Genomic DNA, 20,746 nt, shown 5'->3' on the forward strand with positions numbered 1-20,746 from the left:
CAGCCCTGAATGGCAGGAAGTGATTGCAAAGTTTCTACTGAGCACTTGGTACGCAAGGAAGGTATCTTGGGAGCTTTTTTTTCCCCCATCTTAATAGGTGGCAACCTTCCAAGGATTTAAAATTCAAACCTTTAAAATCTCTGTATTGTTGCCTGGTGGATCCAAGGGGCTGAAGACTCCCTCTCTCATCACAAGGCCAGAGCCACTCTTTCCTGTGACCAACGTGCAGGTGTCCCTCTGCACCTTAGAAATGGCCCCTGGGTCATGGAATGAGGATGGCTTATGCATCTCCCCATGAATGGGAAGCTGTCTGTGTTTGCACTGTGTGACAGCCGGGCTCCGTGAATGGAGGGCTCGAATATGGGGAGTTACAGCTGCCAGTGCTGGTACCCAGAGCTTTGCTTCGTCTTTGGCCAGGATGAGCAGAATAACAACACTGAAGGTGTTTGCACCAACTACCAAGTAATTTGCAAACACACCTTGTTCTGTATTTAAGAAAAGAGTTCTTATCAAAAAACTTTATAATACTTATAGTTACACCTTTGATGCAGATTCCTGTTGGTATTTCTGAAAGTTAGAGCAACGTGCAAGGGCCAGTTACTCAAAATAATTTTGAAAGTCCTCATCAAACTGGTCTGCTGAATGCTTCCTGGTTTTGTGACTGTTCTGATGGATTTTTGGTGGGAGTGGGTGGAGGTATGCATGGTTAGTTTTGTTTCTTTTGTCTTTTTTTTTTTTTTTTTTTTTTTTTTGTTTGGTGTCTATGCAAGCCTGCTGGATCTTGGAGGGTTGTGTTTATTGGTATAACATTATATGAATCAGCAACCTTATGAAACCTTTAACAGCAGTTTAAAACTTTTTGCTTTCAGAAAACCCTTCACAGAAATTCAGTAATGATTTCGGTTGTGGTTGCAGGAGTTTACAAGTGTAGTACTATCATTAGAATTTATCTGAAATAATGTCTTTAAGTATGTTCAGTCCACACCTCGAAAGAAAAATATTGCTTCAGAATATGAAAGTGTAAACTTTATAGATTTTCCTGGTAACATTTTGTAATATTATTTTAAAATATCTTTAGTAAATAATTAACGCACATTCCCCCCACACCCTGCCCCCAATATTTTTAGGATAACTGTATTCACAGCTACTATGAGCAGCAGCAATAAAAGATGATAAAACTCATCAGCTTCTATGAAAAGGTCAAAAAAACAAATTACCCGTGTCTTAAAATAGAAAAGTATTTTCCATTTCTTAAAGTGCTTCATAAAGATAAGTGGAAGGATAAGTGAACAGTTGCTTTTCTTACACTCCTGTGCCTGAGAAGATACATTGTGGCTGGCATCTCCTTAATTCTGTGAGATCAGCTGGTGTTTGTGGACTTGGGTAACTGAAGGGGAAAGAAAAGTAGAATAAAAGATGGGATTTCTGTTCTGTTTCTGGCTAAATCTTCTTTTCTTCCTTGCCGAAGAACCTAGCCCAGTTTTTCAGTCCCTGAGAAGCTGGCTCCACAGCTCCAGTGATGTGAATGGTTAGGTTGAGGGATGTCCCAGGTGCTGGGGACCAAGTGGCCAGGTTAGTGGATCACCCTGAGGCCCCAGTAGACTTGGGAGATGCCTTTTCAGGATGGGCTGAGATTTTTGCAGAACCAGCAGGGAGGTCTCTGACCCTCACCTGTGCCAGGAGTTGTCTGGGGAGCTGCACCAGTGACCCCCTTACAGCCATTGCTGGCAGTGCCAGTGATGGGGGGATTATTGAGGTGCCCAGAGGTGCCTAAAGATATATTAATATTGCTTTTCACTTTCTGTAGTGAAGATACTGATTTGCAATTCCCAGCTGATCATCTGGCAAAAGCTAAGAGTCAAATGTGACATTCCTGGTATTCCTTAGCATAAAAAGTAAACAAAAAGCTTAAGAGCTACATGTTTTTGTGTAGGAAAAAATTCCTTTAAAGGGCTGAATTTTTGGTTTTGTTTAGTTGGTTGTGTTTTTGGTTTTTTTTTAAATTGATTTTGTGTACTTGTTATGGAACAGAGCTCTTAAAAATCTGAGGGGGGGGGGGTGTGTGGGAGTTGCTGGGACCTGACTGAGAGAGAAAAGTCTTTTCTACTTCCTCTGACTAGAAAAGCCGCAGGTGTGGGAGCAGATTTTCTTGGAAATGAAAGTATCCTGAGTGCTTTCACTTTCTAGTTCTCTTGTGATAACCACTGCGATTATTTTAAAGTGGGTAAAGGTTGCCTTGAATCACAGTGAAGGGTTGTGTGTGTGTTGTTTTTATTTTGTATAGTTGTTTTTTGTTTCTTTGTTTGCTTGGGGTTTTTTTAGCTGGCTTTGTTAAACTTCCCCATCAAACCCGGGTGACTAAGTTACCAATGGGATGGTCTTGAGTCAGTGGATAGACACCTTTAAATTGAGGGAATTCAGGTTCTCAGCAGGGGCCTGTTGACTCCTGCCTGGGGTAGCAGTGTAGTATCACGATTCAAATCACAAGTTGAGTGTTAGGTGAGTAATGTAGGAGAGGCTGTTGTGACAGTGTATTTCAGAAGGATTTTATGAATTCAGGGAAGAGTTCAGTCTTTTATTCACATCATGAAATAGAGATGGCTTCTGTTAGCTAATGATTACACTTTATCAGTTGGGGTGCTGTTAAAGAAGTCAGCATCTGCCAAGAGTGGAAAATATCAGACTGGACTGAGCATGGGTTCAGTTTCAGTGGTGGAGTGAAAGTAATGTCACTCACGTGTGACTTCTGCCAGGGAGCTGAGTGTGTGACACATGGGATGAAAGCTCCCTCTGTTCCCTTTGGGACTATGATATGTCCAATGTTCTGGTTCATGAGTGGTCAAGCATAATTAATAGGGAAAAGCTGATACTGTGAATCACAGGAGTTGGTTGCATGCAAAACTGTGCAAGTTGAAAGTTTTCTATAAGCTCATCTTTTTTATTATTTAAAAAAGGGAGACATACTAAAGCTGTGAGGCTTTAGTGTTGAGGTGGTGAGGTGAGGTGGTGAGATGTCTTCCTGCAGAGCATTCCTTGCATGACAGTACAAACTCAGGCTTTGTGCCAAGCAAAAGGAAATAGTTTTTCCTGTTTCCTCAGGTAGGCAGATGCCATTTCTTGCTGTACTTGGTGAACACTTGTATCTCTTAATTTGGCAACATAGTGTGTTCTGGACAGCACGTCAGATTTTTCCCTGTTACCTTACTTTAATACTGTGCTGAATATAGATGTTATCATAAGCTGTATTGTGCCTGCACACCTCAGCCAAACTTTCAGGTAAAATGGGGAGCAGTGTGTGCTGTGGTGACCATCTGAAATGTTACTTTCTTCCAGCACTGCAATTTGCTCTCTCATACTGTATTGCATTTCTTTATTGCTAGATTTCTGTAGGACTTCAAAACCTGGAATTGACTAAGAGCTCTACAGACCCTTAGTGGAAAATTTTCATGAAACTTTTTTGAATGGTCCTGTCCATACCACCTTTGTGCTCTGTTACCACCCCATTTTTCAGAAGTGGATAAAGTGTCTCTTGGCTGCAGAGGGTTACACCTCCCCTGCCTCAGTATTTGAGGCGAGTACACCAGCCTGTGTTCTGGAGTGGCTGGGGGGGGGGGGTGGGTGTGCTGACTCCTGCTGACGCTCACAGGGCTCTATCTTCTGGGAGAGAGGTGGTTTTCTCATACTGAACTACACAGTAATTTTCCTGGTGAGCGTGGTGCAGAATCTGTGGGTTTAGGCTTTAGCATGAATGAAATGTTAAGCAACATTGACTCAAAATGTTGAGGTTGCTGTGAAATGCTGTGAAGCTGGGTCCTAAGATGGTGTAAAGGGCAGATTGACACAAAATGTCATGAGCTGGACACTGATGACTTCGGTCATTGGTGGGAGGCTTTCTGAGTTCTTGTCTGTTTAATTATAGAGTGGTTTCCTCATGTATTTAGTTCAGTAACATCATTCATTCCAAGCATTTGAAAATCACAATGAGCATATCAATCTATTCAGACTAGACTCTTGCAATTTAAGAAGGCACTGATTTTTTTTTTTTTTTTTCAGTTGGGTTTCGTAGTTTTCATTGTTTTGTAAATGTCATTAGCTTTTCTTTGCCACAAAGGATGAAATTCAGGAGCGCATTGAAAGCCATCAGCATGAGAGTTCCCCTGAAATCTGGTGTTACTTGGTGATGGGACTTTAACAGGAACAGCCCTGTTGTGAGCAGTAGCACCACTGAGTGTCCACAGTTTTAAGGTATCTCTCCTTCTAAGGGTGTTGGAGAGGTGGAATCCAAAGGACATGTGATGTGGAACAGCTTGAAGGCTGGAGTTGCAACTAGGTTAACTTTGAAAACATCGTCTGACACAGATTTGTGTATGTAAACCACTTTTTTTAAGGGCATCAGAAATATTGGTATGCAAATCCTAGCAGGTTTTATTCTGAGATTCACAGTTTTGACTTGATGCTTTTGTTTATAGCTGGTTTCTGAATTATTTTACCTGGTGGATTCTTGCTGAAAAAAATTATACTCTGAACAGCATTTCTTTAAAAATGTTTCTGTTATACGCTAATTGGCAACAGTCAAGCTTATCAAAGTTTAGGTGCCAAGAAAATGCAGATTGTGCTTAAAATATCCTTGACTAAAGCTTTTTTAGCCATCAGGTGAAAGCATATTTTCAGCTTTACGGTAAGCAGAGGTAGACAGAACAATGTATTTAATAAAAGCTTGTCAGAGAGACAATAGTGTTTTCAAGGCATGATCTGGAACTATTTAAATCTAATTGACCCTTGTATCTTACTATACACAGAATTTGTGGAAATGAATGCATGTGATATAATGGCATTCCACCTCCCCGTGGCCTCTTCCTGCCAATTGTAATCATTTCACTGGTGTTGTACCCCAAAATCTAGAGGGCTCCCTTTAGAAGAGGATGTTCACTTGACATTAGGGTCTGAGGTGTAAAATTTTTGGATTGTGAATTATGTAGCTGTATTTCATGACAACTTTTACTTTTGTTGAATAGTAAGTGGTAGGCTTGAAGTCACACATGGTTTGTGTGATAACTGTCTGTCTCAAAGCTGTGTGACTAAGGAAAATCAGATACCTGTGCTTGAAATTTCTATGCCTATTCTCATACCAAAAATTATGCTGATTTTCAATCAAATTTCAATTAAAACATAAAGCCATTTTGAGAAGTTGAATTTAGCTGTGTTTTTACTGGGATTAAGCCAGAAAAAAAAAAAAAGGAGAGTGTCACATGGAAGTTGAAAATAGTATTCATTTACGTTCAGGTGTGTGCTTTGAGAGTGCTTTAAAGTAAGCATCTGGAAAAGGCTGGGTATGCCTTGGCACTCGACGTTCCTCATTCTTTTCAGAAGAGGAGGTGACGGGAACAGACTCCTACTTCACTTTCCCTTTGTTTTTGGTTTCATTTTATTCTCCTGAAAGTTAGTTACTTTGGAATAGAAATTTCTCCTGGGACTACAGCTGTTGTAAGAGTACTTTTCTCTTTTTCCCCTACATTTTCCAGTATGTAGGTATAAATGGCCTGGTTAGAGGACTGAATACCATGCTGTATCCCAGAAAGGTTATGACTGAGAAAGCATTCTTATACTTCGCAGATTTTAACTTTTGCTTTGTTTTGATACAGAACCATGGGAGAATATATGAGAATGTTTTTAAGCTTATAAATATGAATTTGTTTTAAAGCTAAATGGCTTTATAGACGGTTTACACAGGGGTTTCCCTTCTTGGTATTACCTATTTTCCCATCTGTCAGCTTCTTTACTTCAAAATCTGCTTCTATCTCCACCTCTTTGAGGACCATGTTTTTTTTGTTTAGAGACTTTCCCACTACTGTGTAGTTTTCTTACATTAGAACCTTTTAATTATTTGGTGGTAGTAATTAGTAAGTTTTATTTAATTCTGGCATCTAAGCTTACAACTTTTTTTTTTAATGGGATACTAGAATTAAGTCTTCTCTGTCTGTATTCCATTACTTGTTTGGAAATTAAAAAATAACCAACAGCTTACCAGCAACTTCTAAAAGTTCCCCCGGTCTTGCACGTGTTTTACAGGACATAGTGCTGAAAGCCACAGAATGTGTCTTGTGACAGCCCTGTCTGGACCACTGTTGTCCCCCCTCCTGAAGCTGCTTGGGCTGCCTTTTTGAGTACAGTCTGCTGGTCTAGAGGATAACCTCTGGATTTATCAATGGTGAAGACAGCCAGATTTCCCCATCATAACCAGTTCCAGCTCTTGCTAAGTTGCTGTGTTGCCTTGAAGCTTTTTCTGGGGCTGATTGTAAGGTGACTGGTGAATGTGCCACCTACTGCAAGTGCTGAGTGGAGGGTGTGTGCAGTGCACAGGCTCTGCTGAGTTGTTAGAGGCCAGGGAAGGTACTGAATGCTTTATGACCCAACTGAGTAGAAAAGGATTGAAGATTTTAGTATCAGAGTTTATCATCTGTCATTTAATGGAAAATGTCCTGGCATAATGCTGCTGCTAGGAAGGCAGCACAGAATTTAAGGTTTTGTTTCAAATAATTTTCCAAAAATGTGAACTCATTAGAGGAGTATTTTGTACCCCTTTTATTCAAGTCAGCTTATGAAGCTTCAGGTAGGTATGTGGTGATGGCAGAAAGTCATTCTTGGTGATACTATTATGACACTACTGAGACAGGGAAAACTGGCAGGGCTAAATTGCAGCAAACTGTGCTTATGAACCAAAGTTGTAAATTTCTTGAGACTGTGTCCGAATGTATTAGAATAACCACCTTTCTGTGGGAGGTGAGGCAAATGTGTGTTTCAATATAATGTAATTCAAAGTCCATTAAAAAAAAACCCCAAAACTTTAAGCATTATCTTTTTGTTCTTTCTCCTTGAAAGAAAATGGCCTAGAAAATGTCAGTTGCCCTCTGTGGAGTGCAGTGCTGAATTTACTGTTTCTTTAATTGTGAGGTACTAAAATTAGATGCTGATCCCTAGTACAAATCTTACCATGTCTTTGAATACCGTAGTGTCTCTGTTGTGTTTGAGGTTCGTTTCAATTCTAATATCACCTGCATCCATGGAGGTTATTACCCAATGCAAGTGAAAGCTGTTGGCTGCCCTTCACAGTCCGTGGTGTGGCAGTGGCCTTTCCGCAGGGACACAGCACACGCCAGCGCATTCCTGGTGCTTGACCCAGGAAAAGCTGTCTTCCCTCAGAAGCTGAAACTGCTGTCAGAAGCCTGTCACCTTCCAGGTGACCTGTTAAACACTACCCCAGATTTCGCGTGGCTTAATGTTATCTGTAGGCTGTTCTTCTGCGGAGTTGTGCCTTGTGTCTGTCCCTGCCCCCACTCCCCTCCCCAGGCTAAGAACATGTGTCTCTTCATACGATTTCTTTTTAAATGATTAGTGGGGGCAGGATAAGCTCTCAAATCATTTTACTGAATGCTGAAAATAGGGTTATGTGGCTTTTCTGATGTAATTTTGTCTTCCAATGCACCAACAGTTGGGGAGGGGGTGACCAGTTGAGGCTGTGGGATGAGTTCACCTCTGGCAGACCTCACTGCAGTGGAGTGGAGGTGTTCCCCCTCTGTTCTTCTTCCAAGCCCGCTGTGTTGTCTCTTACTTATTGTGGGCAAGAGCAGGCAAGTGTGATGAGGAGCTACACTCTGGCTGGCCAGCATGCCAGGGAGCCTGGGGGTGCTGTGGAGGCTTTTGGGGATCCCTGGGGTCAGGCCAAGCTGCTGGAGGTGGCTTTGAGCTGTCAGGGATGTTGCTTTTGAGAGACAGGAGGGCAGACATGCCTGGGTACGTGCCCACTCTGTGATTACAAGGCCTGTTTCTGTAGGAAATTGTTACTAATTTTTTTTTTTAATAGGACTAAAGGGAAGAACCTTTATTGAAAGGCTTTCTGTTAAGTTTGGTTGGTTTTTGTTTTTTTCTTTTTTCCTTCTTATTCAAAACAGACAGCTGAGCTTTTTCCCCAAATGTGTCCCTTCTATTGAATACAGTGGACTTACAGACCTGTCTGTAAAAAAGTTCAATTTAAATTTTATTTACAATTTCTCTGCTGTACTATGCTGCATTTTGTGTGGAAAAACTGTGAAATCTTCCTGGTATCACTTACCTAGGGCACGTAGCAGAGTTGTTTGAGGTGAAGTGGAAGCTTTGATCTTTGTGCCATCAACAGCTGCAGTAAGTGAAATCCTTCTGGATGTGCACACCTAAAGCAGGGAGTGGAGAACAGTGTATGGCATTTCAGCTGGTGCAGGAGTGGGTCTGATTGTGCATGTTCACTTGTGAGAAGTGTACATCAGGAGCACCACATCTCTGTCACTGTAAGAATTTTAATTCACCTCCTGTTGGTGTAAGTTTTCAGCAATGCTGCCTAAGTAGGATGGGGAATGCGGGAGGCTTTTTCCCCTGTCAGTTTCTCTCACTGATTAAAAGAAGGATTAAAATAATGGCAGAGAAACAACTCATTCTTAAAAGGTTGCTGCTCCACAACAGTTGAATCCAGTGGAAATCGGTGCAGTCTTTGTCTTATCCTGTCCCTTCTCCCACCCCTGGCTCTCACTAAGTTGGCAGGAAATTACTGAATGTGGAGAGCGACTCTGATGGTTTATTGAGAGCCTGGCCTGGCTTGCCAGAGGTTTGGGTGGGTGAGTGGTGGTGCTTGATCCAAGGGAGGAGTGGCATCTGGCAACACCAGCCTGGGCTGCCCGGCGCTGGCAGGAGCTACAGCCTGGGAAGAGCAGCTGGCTCCTTAGAAGCAGCTTGTGGTCTGACAGCCCGTGTGAGTGTTACTGTTTGTAAGTATTACGGAGCCTGGGATCCCATTGATCTGAGGACACTTGGAATTTCCAGAGCTGGTTTGTTTGCTCCTAGAATAGTTGCTCTTGTTATCATAACGGCAGTGTGAGGAGGAATGGGGCTAGCTTGGTGTTTCCTTGGGAGCTCTTCTGTGTTGTGCAGAGCAGGGTGATGTTTATGCATGATGGTAAATATGTGTGAACACAAGAATAAAATTAAGAAGTAAACTTTTAGAACAGTAAGTAGCCAGGAGTGATTGGAAAAATATCATAGAATCATAGAATGATCTGGGTTGGAAGGGACCTTAAAGCTCATTTTATTCCACCCCCCTGCCATGGGCAGGGATACCTTCCACTATCCCAGGTTGCTCAGAGCTCCATCCTGCCTGGCCTTGAACACTCCCAGGGATGAGGCATCCGGAGCTTCTCTGGGCAACCTGTGCCAGGGCCTCACTGCCCTGACAGTAGAGAATTTCTTCCTCATATTAATCTACACCTACTCTCAGTGTGAAGCCATTCCCCCTTGTACTGTCACTCCAGGCCCTTGTAAATAGTCTCTCTCCATCTTTCCTGTGGGCTCCCTCCAGGTGCTGAAAGGCCACAATTAGGTCATCCCAAAGCCTTCTCTTTTTCAGCCTGAATAGCCCCATTTCTCTCAGCCTTTCCTCATGTGTGTATGTATATCTTGCTTTCGCAGGGTGTTGGATTAGATGATCTCCAGAAGCCTCTTCCAACCCCCTACCCCTGTGGTTCTGTATGCGTGGATTTATGTACACACAGTTTGCTGTGTGTTTGTCATCCTCCAGCCTTCTTCTCCTTTCTATTTGTATAACATTGCATCTGACTGAGCCCGCTGGCTTCAGTTTGCCGTGGCTTGTGCATGCTTTTGGCAGGTGTCTTGGTGCTGAGGTGGGACTAGGGCTGTGAACCACTGGGACTGTGGCAGTGCCCAGCTGTTGTCCGTGGGTGGGCTCTTGGAGGAATCCTCCTGAACTTTATATGTAGTTTACAGATAATAGTGCTGGTGCTTTGAATGACCTGCCCTGCTGCCACCAGTAACTAATCACCCAACAGACTTGAATTGGAGCAGAGAGATTTTTGCCAATTACTGTCACAGTTACTGGAGTATGTAAGAATCAAAAGTGATTTTTGTGAAGCAGGTTTTCCCATGGTGTTTCCAGCGAATACAACCTGAAGTTTAATTTGTGTCTAGTTAAGTGAAACTGGAGATCTCATTGGTTTTACTGTAGTTAATTAATTTTAGAGCTGCTGTCATTACTATTGGGAAGCTCACTGTTATGCTGAGCAGGGTATGGAGAAATCATGATGCTTTAAAACACACAGATCTCAAAATTCACAGTAATTTTACATTTCTGACACCTTTTTGTTTTCAGTAAGTACTAAGGCTCCTTTCTTGATTATCATCCTGTCACTGAGGCTCATTTCAGAGTAGCTATCAGTAACAACTAGAAACTCAAGCAAGTGTTCATAAATCAGTTCTTAGACTAATTTTAAAATTCCCCCCTTTGAACTGAGCAGGTGGTTTTCCTGCTCATTGCAAGAATATTCCCCATGCAGGTGATGATTTGGCTCATAATTTCTGGATGCTTTTTTGTAAATAACTGTCAGAGGTGAGTTTGCGTTATATTTAGTGTCAGAGAATACAGACCAAACTCCTCAAGTCTCTCCTTAAAATCTCATTTCAAAATTTTTAACTGTAGCTTGAATAAAGACAAATGCATATGCTGAGAGTGAAAAAGATTGGTTTTTTTGGCCACATATGAGGCTCAAAATAGTGAGTGTTTATATGAATGCATGGTCTCATGTTGTGTAGAAACCTTAATATCAAACTGTAAAATTCATTGAAATGTCACTTGAAGCATGGAAAGCATAGAAGTATGGTGAGAGTATTTTGTGTGTTGTCTAGGATCAATATGGGTTACATAAAGCTATGATTATGTAGAATCCTTCATTTAATTTTTGAGAGATGAGTGTATGTACCTAAGTAGTGCACTCAATCCTTTTCCCCCTTAAAGTTTTATTTGGGCTAGGCTGTGGTTGGCTGGAAGTTCCTACCATACACTGTGTCCTTTTGCCTCCTTGAAGTAAGTTTTTGCTCTCAGTCCAGTTGCGCTTTGTACAAGCTGCTGCTGTAATTGTCAGATTTTGGCAGCTTGTGCAGAGCAGTCCTGGACTGAAAATCTGCTGTCTTTGTGCATGTCCTTTGTTCTCCACAGGTGATTTTTGTCTGAGCCAAGCTGAGGTGCATTTTGCATCTGTGTGTGTATAAAAATATATCTTTACCTACTTTCTTAGAGGATACAATGTCATGTAAGAGGTTTCTCTTTTCATACCTGAACAAAAGGAAGCTCAGTTAGCAGATGCTGGGCAAGGGAACCTATTTCTGTTATGCTTTAAGAACACCTTACAGCTGGTGCAGAGATTTAACTTCGTCTTTGCACTAGCAAAATAGTGCTTTTAAAAATATATGTATACATATAACCACTTTCTAATTTATATATTTTTATAAATACATTTATTCTGCATAAACATGGGGAAAAACCATGAGAGCTGGGAAGAGCAAAGACGTTCAACAAAGCCTTCTGGAGCTGACTGCATGTTTTCCCTGTGCTTCAACTCAGTATTTTCATGGAAGGAGTTAGCTTTTATTTGCCTATTTGGAACTTGACCAACAGTATATTTAGAAAATGCTTAATGTATCTGTGTTGCTGGAAGCTATAATGTACAGCAGTGTCTGTGGGCCTTTTAACTATTCCTGGGAGATATGATTAATGTGGCAGAAAATGATATTCACAGCAGTAATTGAGGGTCTTTAGTATGCTTGTCCTTTGTATGTTAAACTATTTGTTTGTTTGTAGCAGAAACTTAAAGCCTGTTTATAGAGGATTATATTCCTCTAAGCTCTCAGTGTTCTTCTCATTACAGCAGCATCATATGAGGAAACCAGCTTATTAGCTACTTGTCTGCAAGCAGTGCCATTAGCAGGTCCTCTGCGGCTCAGGCTTCATTAGAATTGTCTTTAATATAAAATAAATTCGCGATGTCATTTGAGTTTTCCTCCAACAAATAGGTCTTATAAATGAGCGTTGCACTTGAAAGTAAAGAAAGTATGACTTGTGTGGAGGGCCTGAGTCAAGATGCCGTTCTCAGCATTTGTATTCTTTCTTTCTTTCTTTCTTTTTGCCTCTAATAAAAGTATTCATCCCTCAGGTATCAGAATCATGGCCTGGGTTGGAAGGTACCTGAAAGATCATATGTATGGTTCCCACCCCCCTGCTGTGGGCAGGACACCTTCCACTACCCCAGAGTAGCAGAGCCCCATCCAGCCTGGCCTGGGACACTTCCAGGAATGTGTAATCCACAACCTCCCAGGGCAACCTGTTCCAGTGCCTCACCACCCTCAAAGTAAAGAATTTTTCCTGATACACAATCTAAACCTACTCTGTTAGTTGGAAGCTGTTCTGCCTTGTCCTGTCGCTGCAGGCCCTTGTAAATAATCTCAGTTTTTCGTGTAGGCTCCTGTTACGTGGTAGAAGGCTGCAAGTCACCCCTAAGCCATCTCTGTTCCAGGCTGAACAGTCCCAATTCTCTCAGCCTTTCCCCATAGGAGAGGTGCTCCATACTTCTAATCAGCTTGGTGCCCCTAGTACATTTTCATTATGTACTATTGAAATGTGAACTGTGTAGTAAGGCCATGGATCCTGTTTTCTCCTGCTAATGGTTGGATCATCTCATTCATTCCTGAACATACAACTTTATCTGTGCTTGGAAATGGAAGAGAGTTGTTTTATCTTCTGAGTTTGTAAATGCTTGTGTTGCAAATGCAAACATTTGGATGTTGCCATGAATAAAGCCAAAGTTTACGTGTGCTTCGTCAGAAGCTACAGAGAGGAGAAAATAAACAGATCAAAAGGTGGCTAATTTTCTCCCCAAATTTATCTTCACTATAATTCAGTATTAGTCAGTTTATGAGATTTGCCTTGTCCAAAAAAAGAATTTGTGTAATTTAGCTTTTTGCTCTGATTGTAGGAAGTTATCAGAGTTTACAGTACTGTCGTGGAACTAATTTGGGCACAGTATCTCCCTAAGCTGATTGTAGTGTAGATTTTTTCTGCTTCACTGGTGCTGGCACAGCTACTGAATATGCTATTGTGTGAGGTTATAAACCAGATAATCTTAATTGGGCATTTCCTGACAGCAAGGGAGGGATGGCTGAAAAAGGAGAGAATTGGAAATAAGGGCATGCATTCCTAATACACAAATTTGGCTTCTGTCCGGGAAAATGGGAGAATTTCCTGTTAGTTAAAATCATCCAAGAGCTGAAAGCCTGAAGATACATAGTGCATACCTCAGGGATCCAGAGGAAAGGGAAAGGCTGGGAATAGCTCATGCATGAAAGCCCCAAGGGAACAGACTGCTGTGTGATATGGTGGGAGTGAGTGGTGTGAGCAGCTGGATCCAAGGGCAGCCATAGCCATCAGTGAACCATTCCTTTGTGTGGCCAAGGATTTGGGGTACCCTGCAACAGCTGTAGCAGCACAGTCTGGTGGTGTAGTTCAGGTCCTGGGGGCTTCTTAGAGTTAAGTCAAATGCTGTTGAGGCTCCATGGAGAATGGGCGTGTGTATGACCTATGTGCACATATGTCCTAGCACTGCAGATATTCTTGGAGTCTTGACTCACTAAACTGGAGGATCTCTGCTAGTGAAAAGATATGGAATCAGTCATGTAAATTTAAAGATAGGATGGCAAACAGTAGTGGGTACAGGCAAGTTTGAAAGAATGGGGGTGAATTTCTTAGCACCTGTAGGTGCACCTGGTTCTGTTGGAATGGTCTGGTTTGTGTCTCCATTTGAAAAGAAAGGCTGCTTATTAAACTGAATTAAAGTACAGTTAGTTATAATTCAGAATTTGAACCTCTGCTGAGGCAAGTTTGGAAAAACTAGGGAATCAGGAAAGAGCCGCTTTGAAAAAATACGGCAGCTTTTTTACGTTAGAACTGGTAGTTGTGATCTGAATCTTCCCTCACTGACTTGATTTTATGAGCATACATTGGTGTAGGTACTTCAGACACTTGTAAATACTTGTCTGCTGCCTTCTTAATTTTTTATCTTCGTTTTAGTGTAGGGTGAGTTCTTTTGGGTATTATTGGGTATAGCCTTTGAATGAATTATGATTATAATTGTTTAATATATCTATGTGTTTTTAGACATTTGAGGTTCTATATGCTAGTCACTTCAGCTCTAGTTAGCCCAAGCTTCACGAAAAGTAAAGCTTTTAGAGTAAATGTAATCAGAATGAGCATTAATAGGCATGAGGAGGGTGGCTTGCTTCATATGTAGAAGTCTGTCTGTAGTGTTGTATTAAGTATTTCTTATCATACAGAAGAGACTTAACTGTTTAGCAGTTGCATTAGAAATTGATCTCCAAGCTTCAGTCATGGGTAATAGTAAAATAAGTTTCCTGTATGCCACAATAACCAGAGCTAAAGGAATATTATTTAAAAAAAAAAGAAATTTACTCATTTTGACTTTTGCAGAGTAATACAGATGCACTAAATGAAGTCACATCAGGAATTAAGTAATACTAGCTCTCTGAATATGGTTGCAGTTGTTTCATAAGCATATTAAGTGAAAAGAAAAGCAGAAAGAAATTTGAATTTCAGCCCCTGATAGTCAATGAGGAAAGAGTTTGATAGTAGCTGCCTGCTCAGTCACTTAAAATGAAAAGAAATAGAATTACCTGTGTTAATATAGTTTCATGGGTGATAAGAAACTGTCATTAAAACAGTGAAGGAGAATAGTGACAAGTTAAACATCCAGTTGCAAGAAAGGTCAGTACACAGTAAAGATGCAATTACATCAGATTTGAGAGGATGAGGGCAGATGGTGAATTTGTGGAAAAGAAGGCCACCAGTTGGAGGTTTTAGCTCCTTTATGCAGTTTTACAATTGTTTCTGAAGATCTGTTAGTCTGTTAGCAGGTATTAAAAGAACACGTTGATCGGGTGGAAACAATTTCAATTTTACTTCTTCTAGAAAGGGAATGTATCCATTCTTTAAATTCTGCATGATTTGAAATAAGTCAATTAGAAATTAATGGCAACTTGTCCACACGTAGCTGAAAAAACCAGCAATGTCTAAACCAGACAAATGCCCCAAAGCTCCATTTAAGGTATTCAGGAGAACTGTTAATTTTCCTCTTAGTTCCTGTCACTTCTAACTAGGGTGATTATGAATTCTCCATGTTGTTCTTTTAATTACCAGTTAGAAATTCTGAAGCTGAGTGCCTTAAACTTTTGGCCTTAAAAAGAAGTATACTTAAATACTTAAATCATCTCCTGATGAGAAAGGAGCATCTCTGGGCCTGGTTCTGATCTGTTAAATGTAAGGGGACCTTGAAGCACAGCTTTTACACTGGAATACTGAAATGTGGATATAAACCACAGATGTCTAAGTTTATAAGTCACAGCTGTGCTCATAAATTAACAGCCAGTATTTTGAACTGCTAAGAGATTGTTTGTTGGTAAACTGTCTCTTCTGCCTTTTCCCAGTCTCTGTGAACAATGAAGATCCTCCAGTCAGCCTTTCCAAGTGTTGTATATATTGTGGAAGATACAGAAATCTGTTACAACTTGTTGTTGTAATAATTTACAGTGAAACTATTTTCTGTTTTGTTCACCATCATGTTGGTGGCAAATAAGAAAACAAATCTACTTTACCGTCATGCCCTTGGATTGCTGCTGCCAATTTTAATGCTGTTGTAATTATTTTTCCCAAATACTTTGTTTCTTTTCTTTGATTCTTTCCAGACATAGGGGCAGGAAAGCAACTTTATAGGCGAAACAAGTCATGGCTTTGTACAGTGCTATGAAATGCACAGAGTAAACAAACGAGGGGGTGAGGGATGGGGATAGAGTGGGAGTTTGTTTTCCTGCATCACTTCACTTCTCTTGTGCCAACAGAAGGGTTTTTAAAAGGAAAAGAAAAAAGAAAGAGGCAAATTGGATTGTTAGCAGTGTCTCTTAGGATCATAAATGAAGGGAAGATTGTGTATGTAATTCATAAGCATCCTGAACTATACGCCTTCTATTTCAACTTATTAGGGCATGAAGTAGTGCCTGCCAGGTTAATTTCACACTGGGGAATTCAGCATTCATGCAGCTCTTAATTTCCTCCTCTATACAAAGCAGTGATAAGGAGAGAATAAGGGTATTTGAGTATTTGATTCCAAATAATTCACTTTAAAGATAAGTATTTTAGAAGTAGCCACAAGACAATTATAGTTGCTATTTTAAATTGAATTTGGAGAGTAGCAGGAGAATGTTTATTTATTCCCGATAGGAAATATGTTTTTTGTCTTGCAAACAAAACCCTGTACTTTACAAAAATCTTCTCTTTCATAGATTAAATTACTGTTTGGAGTTCAGGATGTGGTGGGCAAAGAATTAAAAAGAAAAACCACTTGAAAATATCTTTTCTCCATTTCCCATCTGCCAAAGGAACAATTAAATTTGTTAGTATGGAACAATGGTCAGTGCTCTGTGTTTTCATGGTTTTAATGGTTAAGATGCTTTTAATGGTTAACAGGAATTCAAGGATTGTTCCAGCTTAGTGCCTGCTTTTTGCTTCTGTGATGTGATAGCTGAGCATGAACAGAGTGAATCATCTGTTGGCTCTAAACAGGGGTGGGACGAGGTTTTTATTTAAATAAAACAAAACCAAGACACAAAGTTCTTATGGAATGAGTATTTAAGAGACCCAGGACCTCTTGTTCTTTTTCTAGTTCCAAATGTTACTTTAAACTCAGTCATGGGTGCTGACTAATGTGTTTTGGGAGAGTTGGATACAACCGGTCAAGGAAGGCAGTTTGGATGGATTCCTGAAGTTCTGTTTCAGTATCAAGAAACTGTTTTGTTTGGAGTTTTAAATAGAATTTCTCTTCAAACACCTCAGTGATCAGTAAAGTTGAATTTCCTGGTTTTGTGGTTGGAATGACTAGGAATTATTTACGTTAAGGAAATAATGGGGTTGAGAGTAACTGGGAGTTAAAGAAGTTGGTTTTGATGGGAGTTCAGTCAGCTATTTCCCCTACTGCCTTTGGAGACCAAAGCTGCGGAGTTTTATTTGTTTAGAAGGGCCCATTGTGGCTTTATATAGGCTAGTTGCATCCATGTTGCCTAAGGTTACCCATTTTTTGTTTAAAAAAATCCAAAACCAAGCAAGCCCACGAAAATGCAAAATCATAACATTTGGGAATTAGAAGTGCCTGAATTGCAGAAACTAAGACAAACTCGAGTAATGAAGGTTCTACCCCTTTTTGGTGCATAAACTTCAAATGGAGATGCCTTTAATATTTGTGGAGGAGTGTGCTTTTGTAAGTAATTGGTTTTGCTGTTATTTGGCTCTAATCTTATTTTGATGATGTTTTTTTGTTTTAGCACCAGCAAACATTTTTAAATCAGCTGAGGGAGATCACTGGTATCAATGACATCCAAGTACTACAACAGGCACTGAAGGTAAGATAACTGGCTTGTAGCTGAATGCGCCTGAATGTATCTTAACTGCCTGTGAAAGCCATAAATCCCACCCTTTCTTACTCTTGTCCCTCCCTTCCTTCCCAGCTTGAATTTATTTCAGGGGAAATGATGGCTTGTTCACTTTACAAGGAATCTTGTTCTCGTTTGGTACTGACATAAAAATTAATCCAGTGTTCAAACATGAAAAGACAGGAATGTTACGACTTGGCTTTAACCTTTGTGTGAATTGTTCTGGGATACATTGGTGCTGCTACAGCTGGTCAGCTGCTGAGGAATCAAGTGGTGTTTTCTTGTCAAGGTGTGGTTGTTTTCTATCATGCACACGCCTTGCTCATTGTGCCAAATGAAGAACTCTGCTTAAACTTGCCAGCCTTTGCTAACTTGGTATTGTTTCACTGTTTTTTCAACCACAGTAATTTATTCTACAGCACAGAAGAGTTCTTTGATGCAAGTAAAGAATGGCAGGTCTCTCTGTATTCTATTTCCATATACTTAAATAGATATAAAAAATTTTAAAAATGCTTTGTCTCTCTCAAGCAGAACTATTTAGCCATTTATACATGGTAGGTGAGAATTTAGTAATTTAAATCAAATATATATATATACACACACAAAAAATAGATAGTTGTTTTTAGCATAAGTCATGTGCACAACTGCTCTTCAAAAACCAGGATCTCTGGCTTTAAAAATGAAACTGTAGATTTTCAGAAAAATTCATCTGACTGCTTTTGAGAAGCCTGTGAATGTGCTGGTTGTGTTGTTGAGAGGTTGACCTACACTACAAGATGGTGTTTTGGTTTGGTTTTTTTTTTCTGAAATAAGTGAAACTTCACCAAAACAAGTTTTTATAAGATCTTTTATCTTTATTTTGGTTAAAAATAGTGAAATATGCAGAATATGTCAAGTTTGGAAACTTTATTTTCTAGTCAGTATTTTTACCTGACAGTACAATGGCTATTGACCTGAAGTTGCTAATCATGTAGTTTGCTTTTAAGAAAAATTATAAAAAGAGTGAGGGGACTCTCACTTCTCGTGGCTTTTTTTATGCTTAAAGGACAGCAATGGTAATCTGGAGTTGGCTGTGGCTTTTCTCACCGCGAAGAATGCCAAAGTTCCCCAACTAGAGGAGGCAACTTACTACCAAACAGCCCTTCCTGGGAATGACAGATATATCAGCGTGGGCAGCCAGGCAGACACCAGTAGGTATTTTTTCTTTTCATAAGTTTAGTGTAAAGGCATGGGAAATAAAACTTGCCTGTGACAAAACTGTTAATCTGCAGATAATTCTTACTTATCAATTCTTTGATTAATATCTGTTCTTTCCTTTCTTATTTCAGTGGGGGGTGTTTTGTTTTGTTTTGTTTTTTTTTTATTTGAGCTATCTTTAAGCATTACCTTTATTTTGGGGTCATGCAGTAAAGATTTAAGGCAAAAGCTGGGTACTCCTCCATCAAAACATAATTGGAGAAGAGTCTGTCATTGTCTGCCTTGATATGCTAAAGCTTAATAACCTTAAGAGTAGTTTCTCCCTGACAGGAATGACTTTCCCAAAGGGAGAAGTGGGAGGTTAAGTGTGAACTTTGTAATAAAAGAGTAGGTATTTTATATATGAAATTAGCATTAAATATACCTGATTTTAAACAGTTTAATTTAGTTGATATGGAGGTCCCACAACCTGCATTTCGCTAAGTTGTGCAGGTTCTAGTCCTCTGCTTTAGTGTAGTTTTTTTTTATGGGAGAAAAAAATTAAATGTGTTCTGCAAATAAATACAGGAAATAACATAGAAATAAAAGTCAAAGGAAGTTTTGTAGTGGGATTGATATCTGTAAAATCTGAGTTTCTTGATGCTATAGTTACTTTATTCATGGTGCAGTGGAGAATAATTATGTATCAGTTCTTTGGCCATATATGTAGTACATCTATGTAGATTTTATTAAACAAGTAGAATTATTTAGTGTCTCCTGCAGTAGGATTTTCCCCCCTTTATTTTGCTCATGGTGGCTTCAATGTAAAGAAGTTTAGTTAGATCTCCTTATCAATTGTACAATTATCTTTTGTCTGTAGAAGGTTGACACGAACTTTTTAAACTTTTTTTTTTTTAAATTAGTGATGAATTTATTCTCAGCATGTCAGATCTGAAAATGGCATTTAAATCCTTGGTATTACTAGCAACCCTGTATAAAATGTCCCGAGTGCATTATAGGCAGTTGTGTTATCCCTGCACTAAGTTGTGGTGGGTGGCTTGGGGTTTTTTGTGTGTTTTTTCTTTTCGCTCCTTTGGAAAGAAAACACACACAAGCTTCCCCATGTGTTTAATTTTCAATGTCAGGAAATTGCCACTGAGGAAATGAAGGCTTTTAAGAACAAACTCACCACTGTGTTATATTTTCTGGTACTGACAACCTACTATGGCAGTGGAATAGTAAGCTAGATTCTCTTGGAGTCTGTGTTTAATTAGATTTAAGAGTAATCCCATTAATAGAAGTATTTAGTTTTGCTGTCACTCACTGTGCTGTACAACCTTACTGAAGAAATGAGGGACAATGGAAAGGGATATGAATCAAACCTGCAAGAGCATACATTGCCCATAGCTGATGGTCAAACTGAGAAGAGTAGGTCTTGAGTTGTACATTCCAAGGTGAATTTCAGGATTGTCTTGTCTTTTCTGGAGGGCTGAAGTGCAGACACAGGTTTCTTAGAGTTACACAGCATGACTAAGTCAGTTATCAAGAAGCACCAACTGCTGTGGGAAAAATAGATTTTTAAAATTTTTTTTAACATCATTGGGTGTCTGGTCAGTTCCTCACTGGCAACAAAGTTGAGAGCCCTTGGCCACCCTTTGTTGTTTTAGTTAGACTGAAAACACATTATGAGATAAAGGCATCTTTGTCAACTTTTCATCATATTGGGGGACTTACAAGGCAAGAACTGAACACCTACAGCAGAACAAAAGCCTAAAGCAGTGTGATCATGGAGCCCTCTCCAGGCCCCCAGAGATCTAGTGAAAGCTTCTGGAAGAAACCCACACTTTCCTTGTAATGTGCTTGCCTGTAATTATTTGGATTCTAGACTTAAAAGCCTAGTGCACCTAAAAGGCCAAGTCTCAGGGCCCTGTGTTAGTAAACGCTGTCGTGCAAGGGAGTATGAAAGAGCAATGACTTGTGAGGAGAGAATGGAAGGGTGTGCACAGGATGGAACACCTTCCTCAGTGATGGCTTTGACCATCACCGCTCCCTTCTGCAAAAGAACTCTTATTAGCAGTTCTCAGTGGCTACGCTGAGTTGCTGACAGGATCTTGTCTCTCAAATTGGACTCCCTTTATTATCCCACATAGGTATAATTACATGAATTAATTATAACTCACCCTTACTGTTCCTTACTGCTTAACTACCT

At 40.0% G+C, this 20,746-nt stretch overlaps 1 protein-coding gene across 1 annotated transcript in view; it reads left to right on the forward strand.

Moving 5' to 3' along the window:
* The first annotated feature begins 360 nt into the window (after nt 1-360).
* USP25 (ubiquitin specific peptidase 25) overlaps nt 361-20,746 on the forward strand; it is an 86,247-nt gene continuing 65,861 nt past the window's right edge. Inside the window, exons 1-3 of the mRNA XM_008631569.2 lie at nt 361-462; nt 17,254-17,331; nt 18,407-18,551. Of these exons, the coding sequence (XP_008629791.1) occupies nt 361-462; nt 17,254-17,331; nt 18,407-18,551 (325 nt within the window). The remainder of the gene's footprint in view (nt 463-17,253; nt 17,332-18,406; nt 18,552-20,746) is intronic.

This window comes from Corvus brachyrhynchos, unplaced genomic scaffold (genome assembly GCF_000691975.1).
Source record: "Corvus brachyrhynchos isolate BGI_N302 unplaced genomic scaffold, ASM69197v1 scaffold152, whole genome shotgun sequence".
In the NCBI taxonomy this organism is placed as follows: domain Eukaryota; kingdom Metazoa; phylum Chordata; class Aves; order Passeriformes; family Corvidae; genus Corvus; species Corvus brachyrhynchos.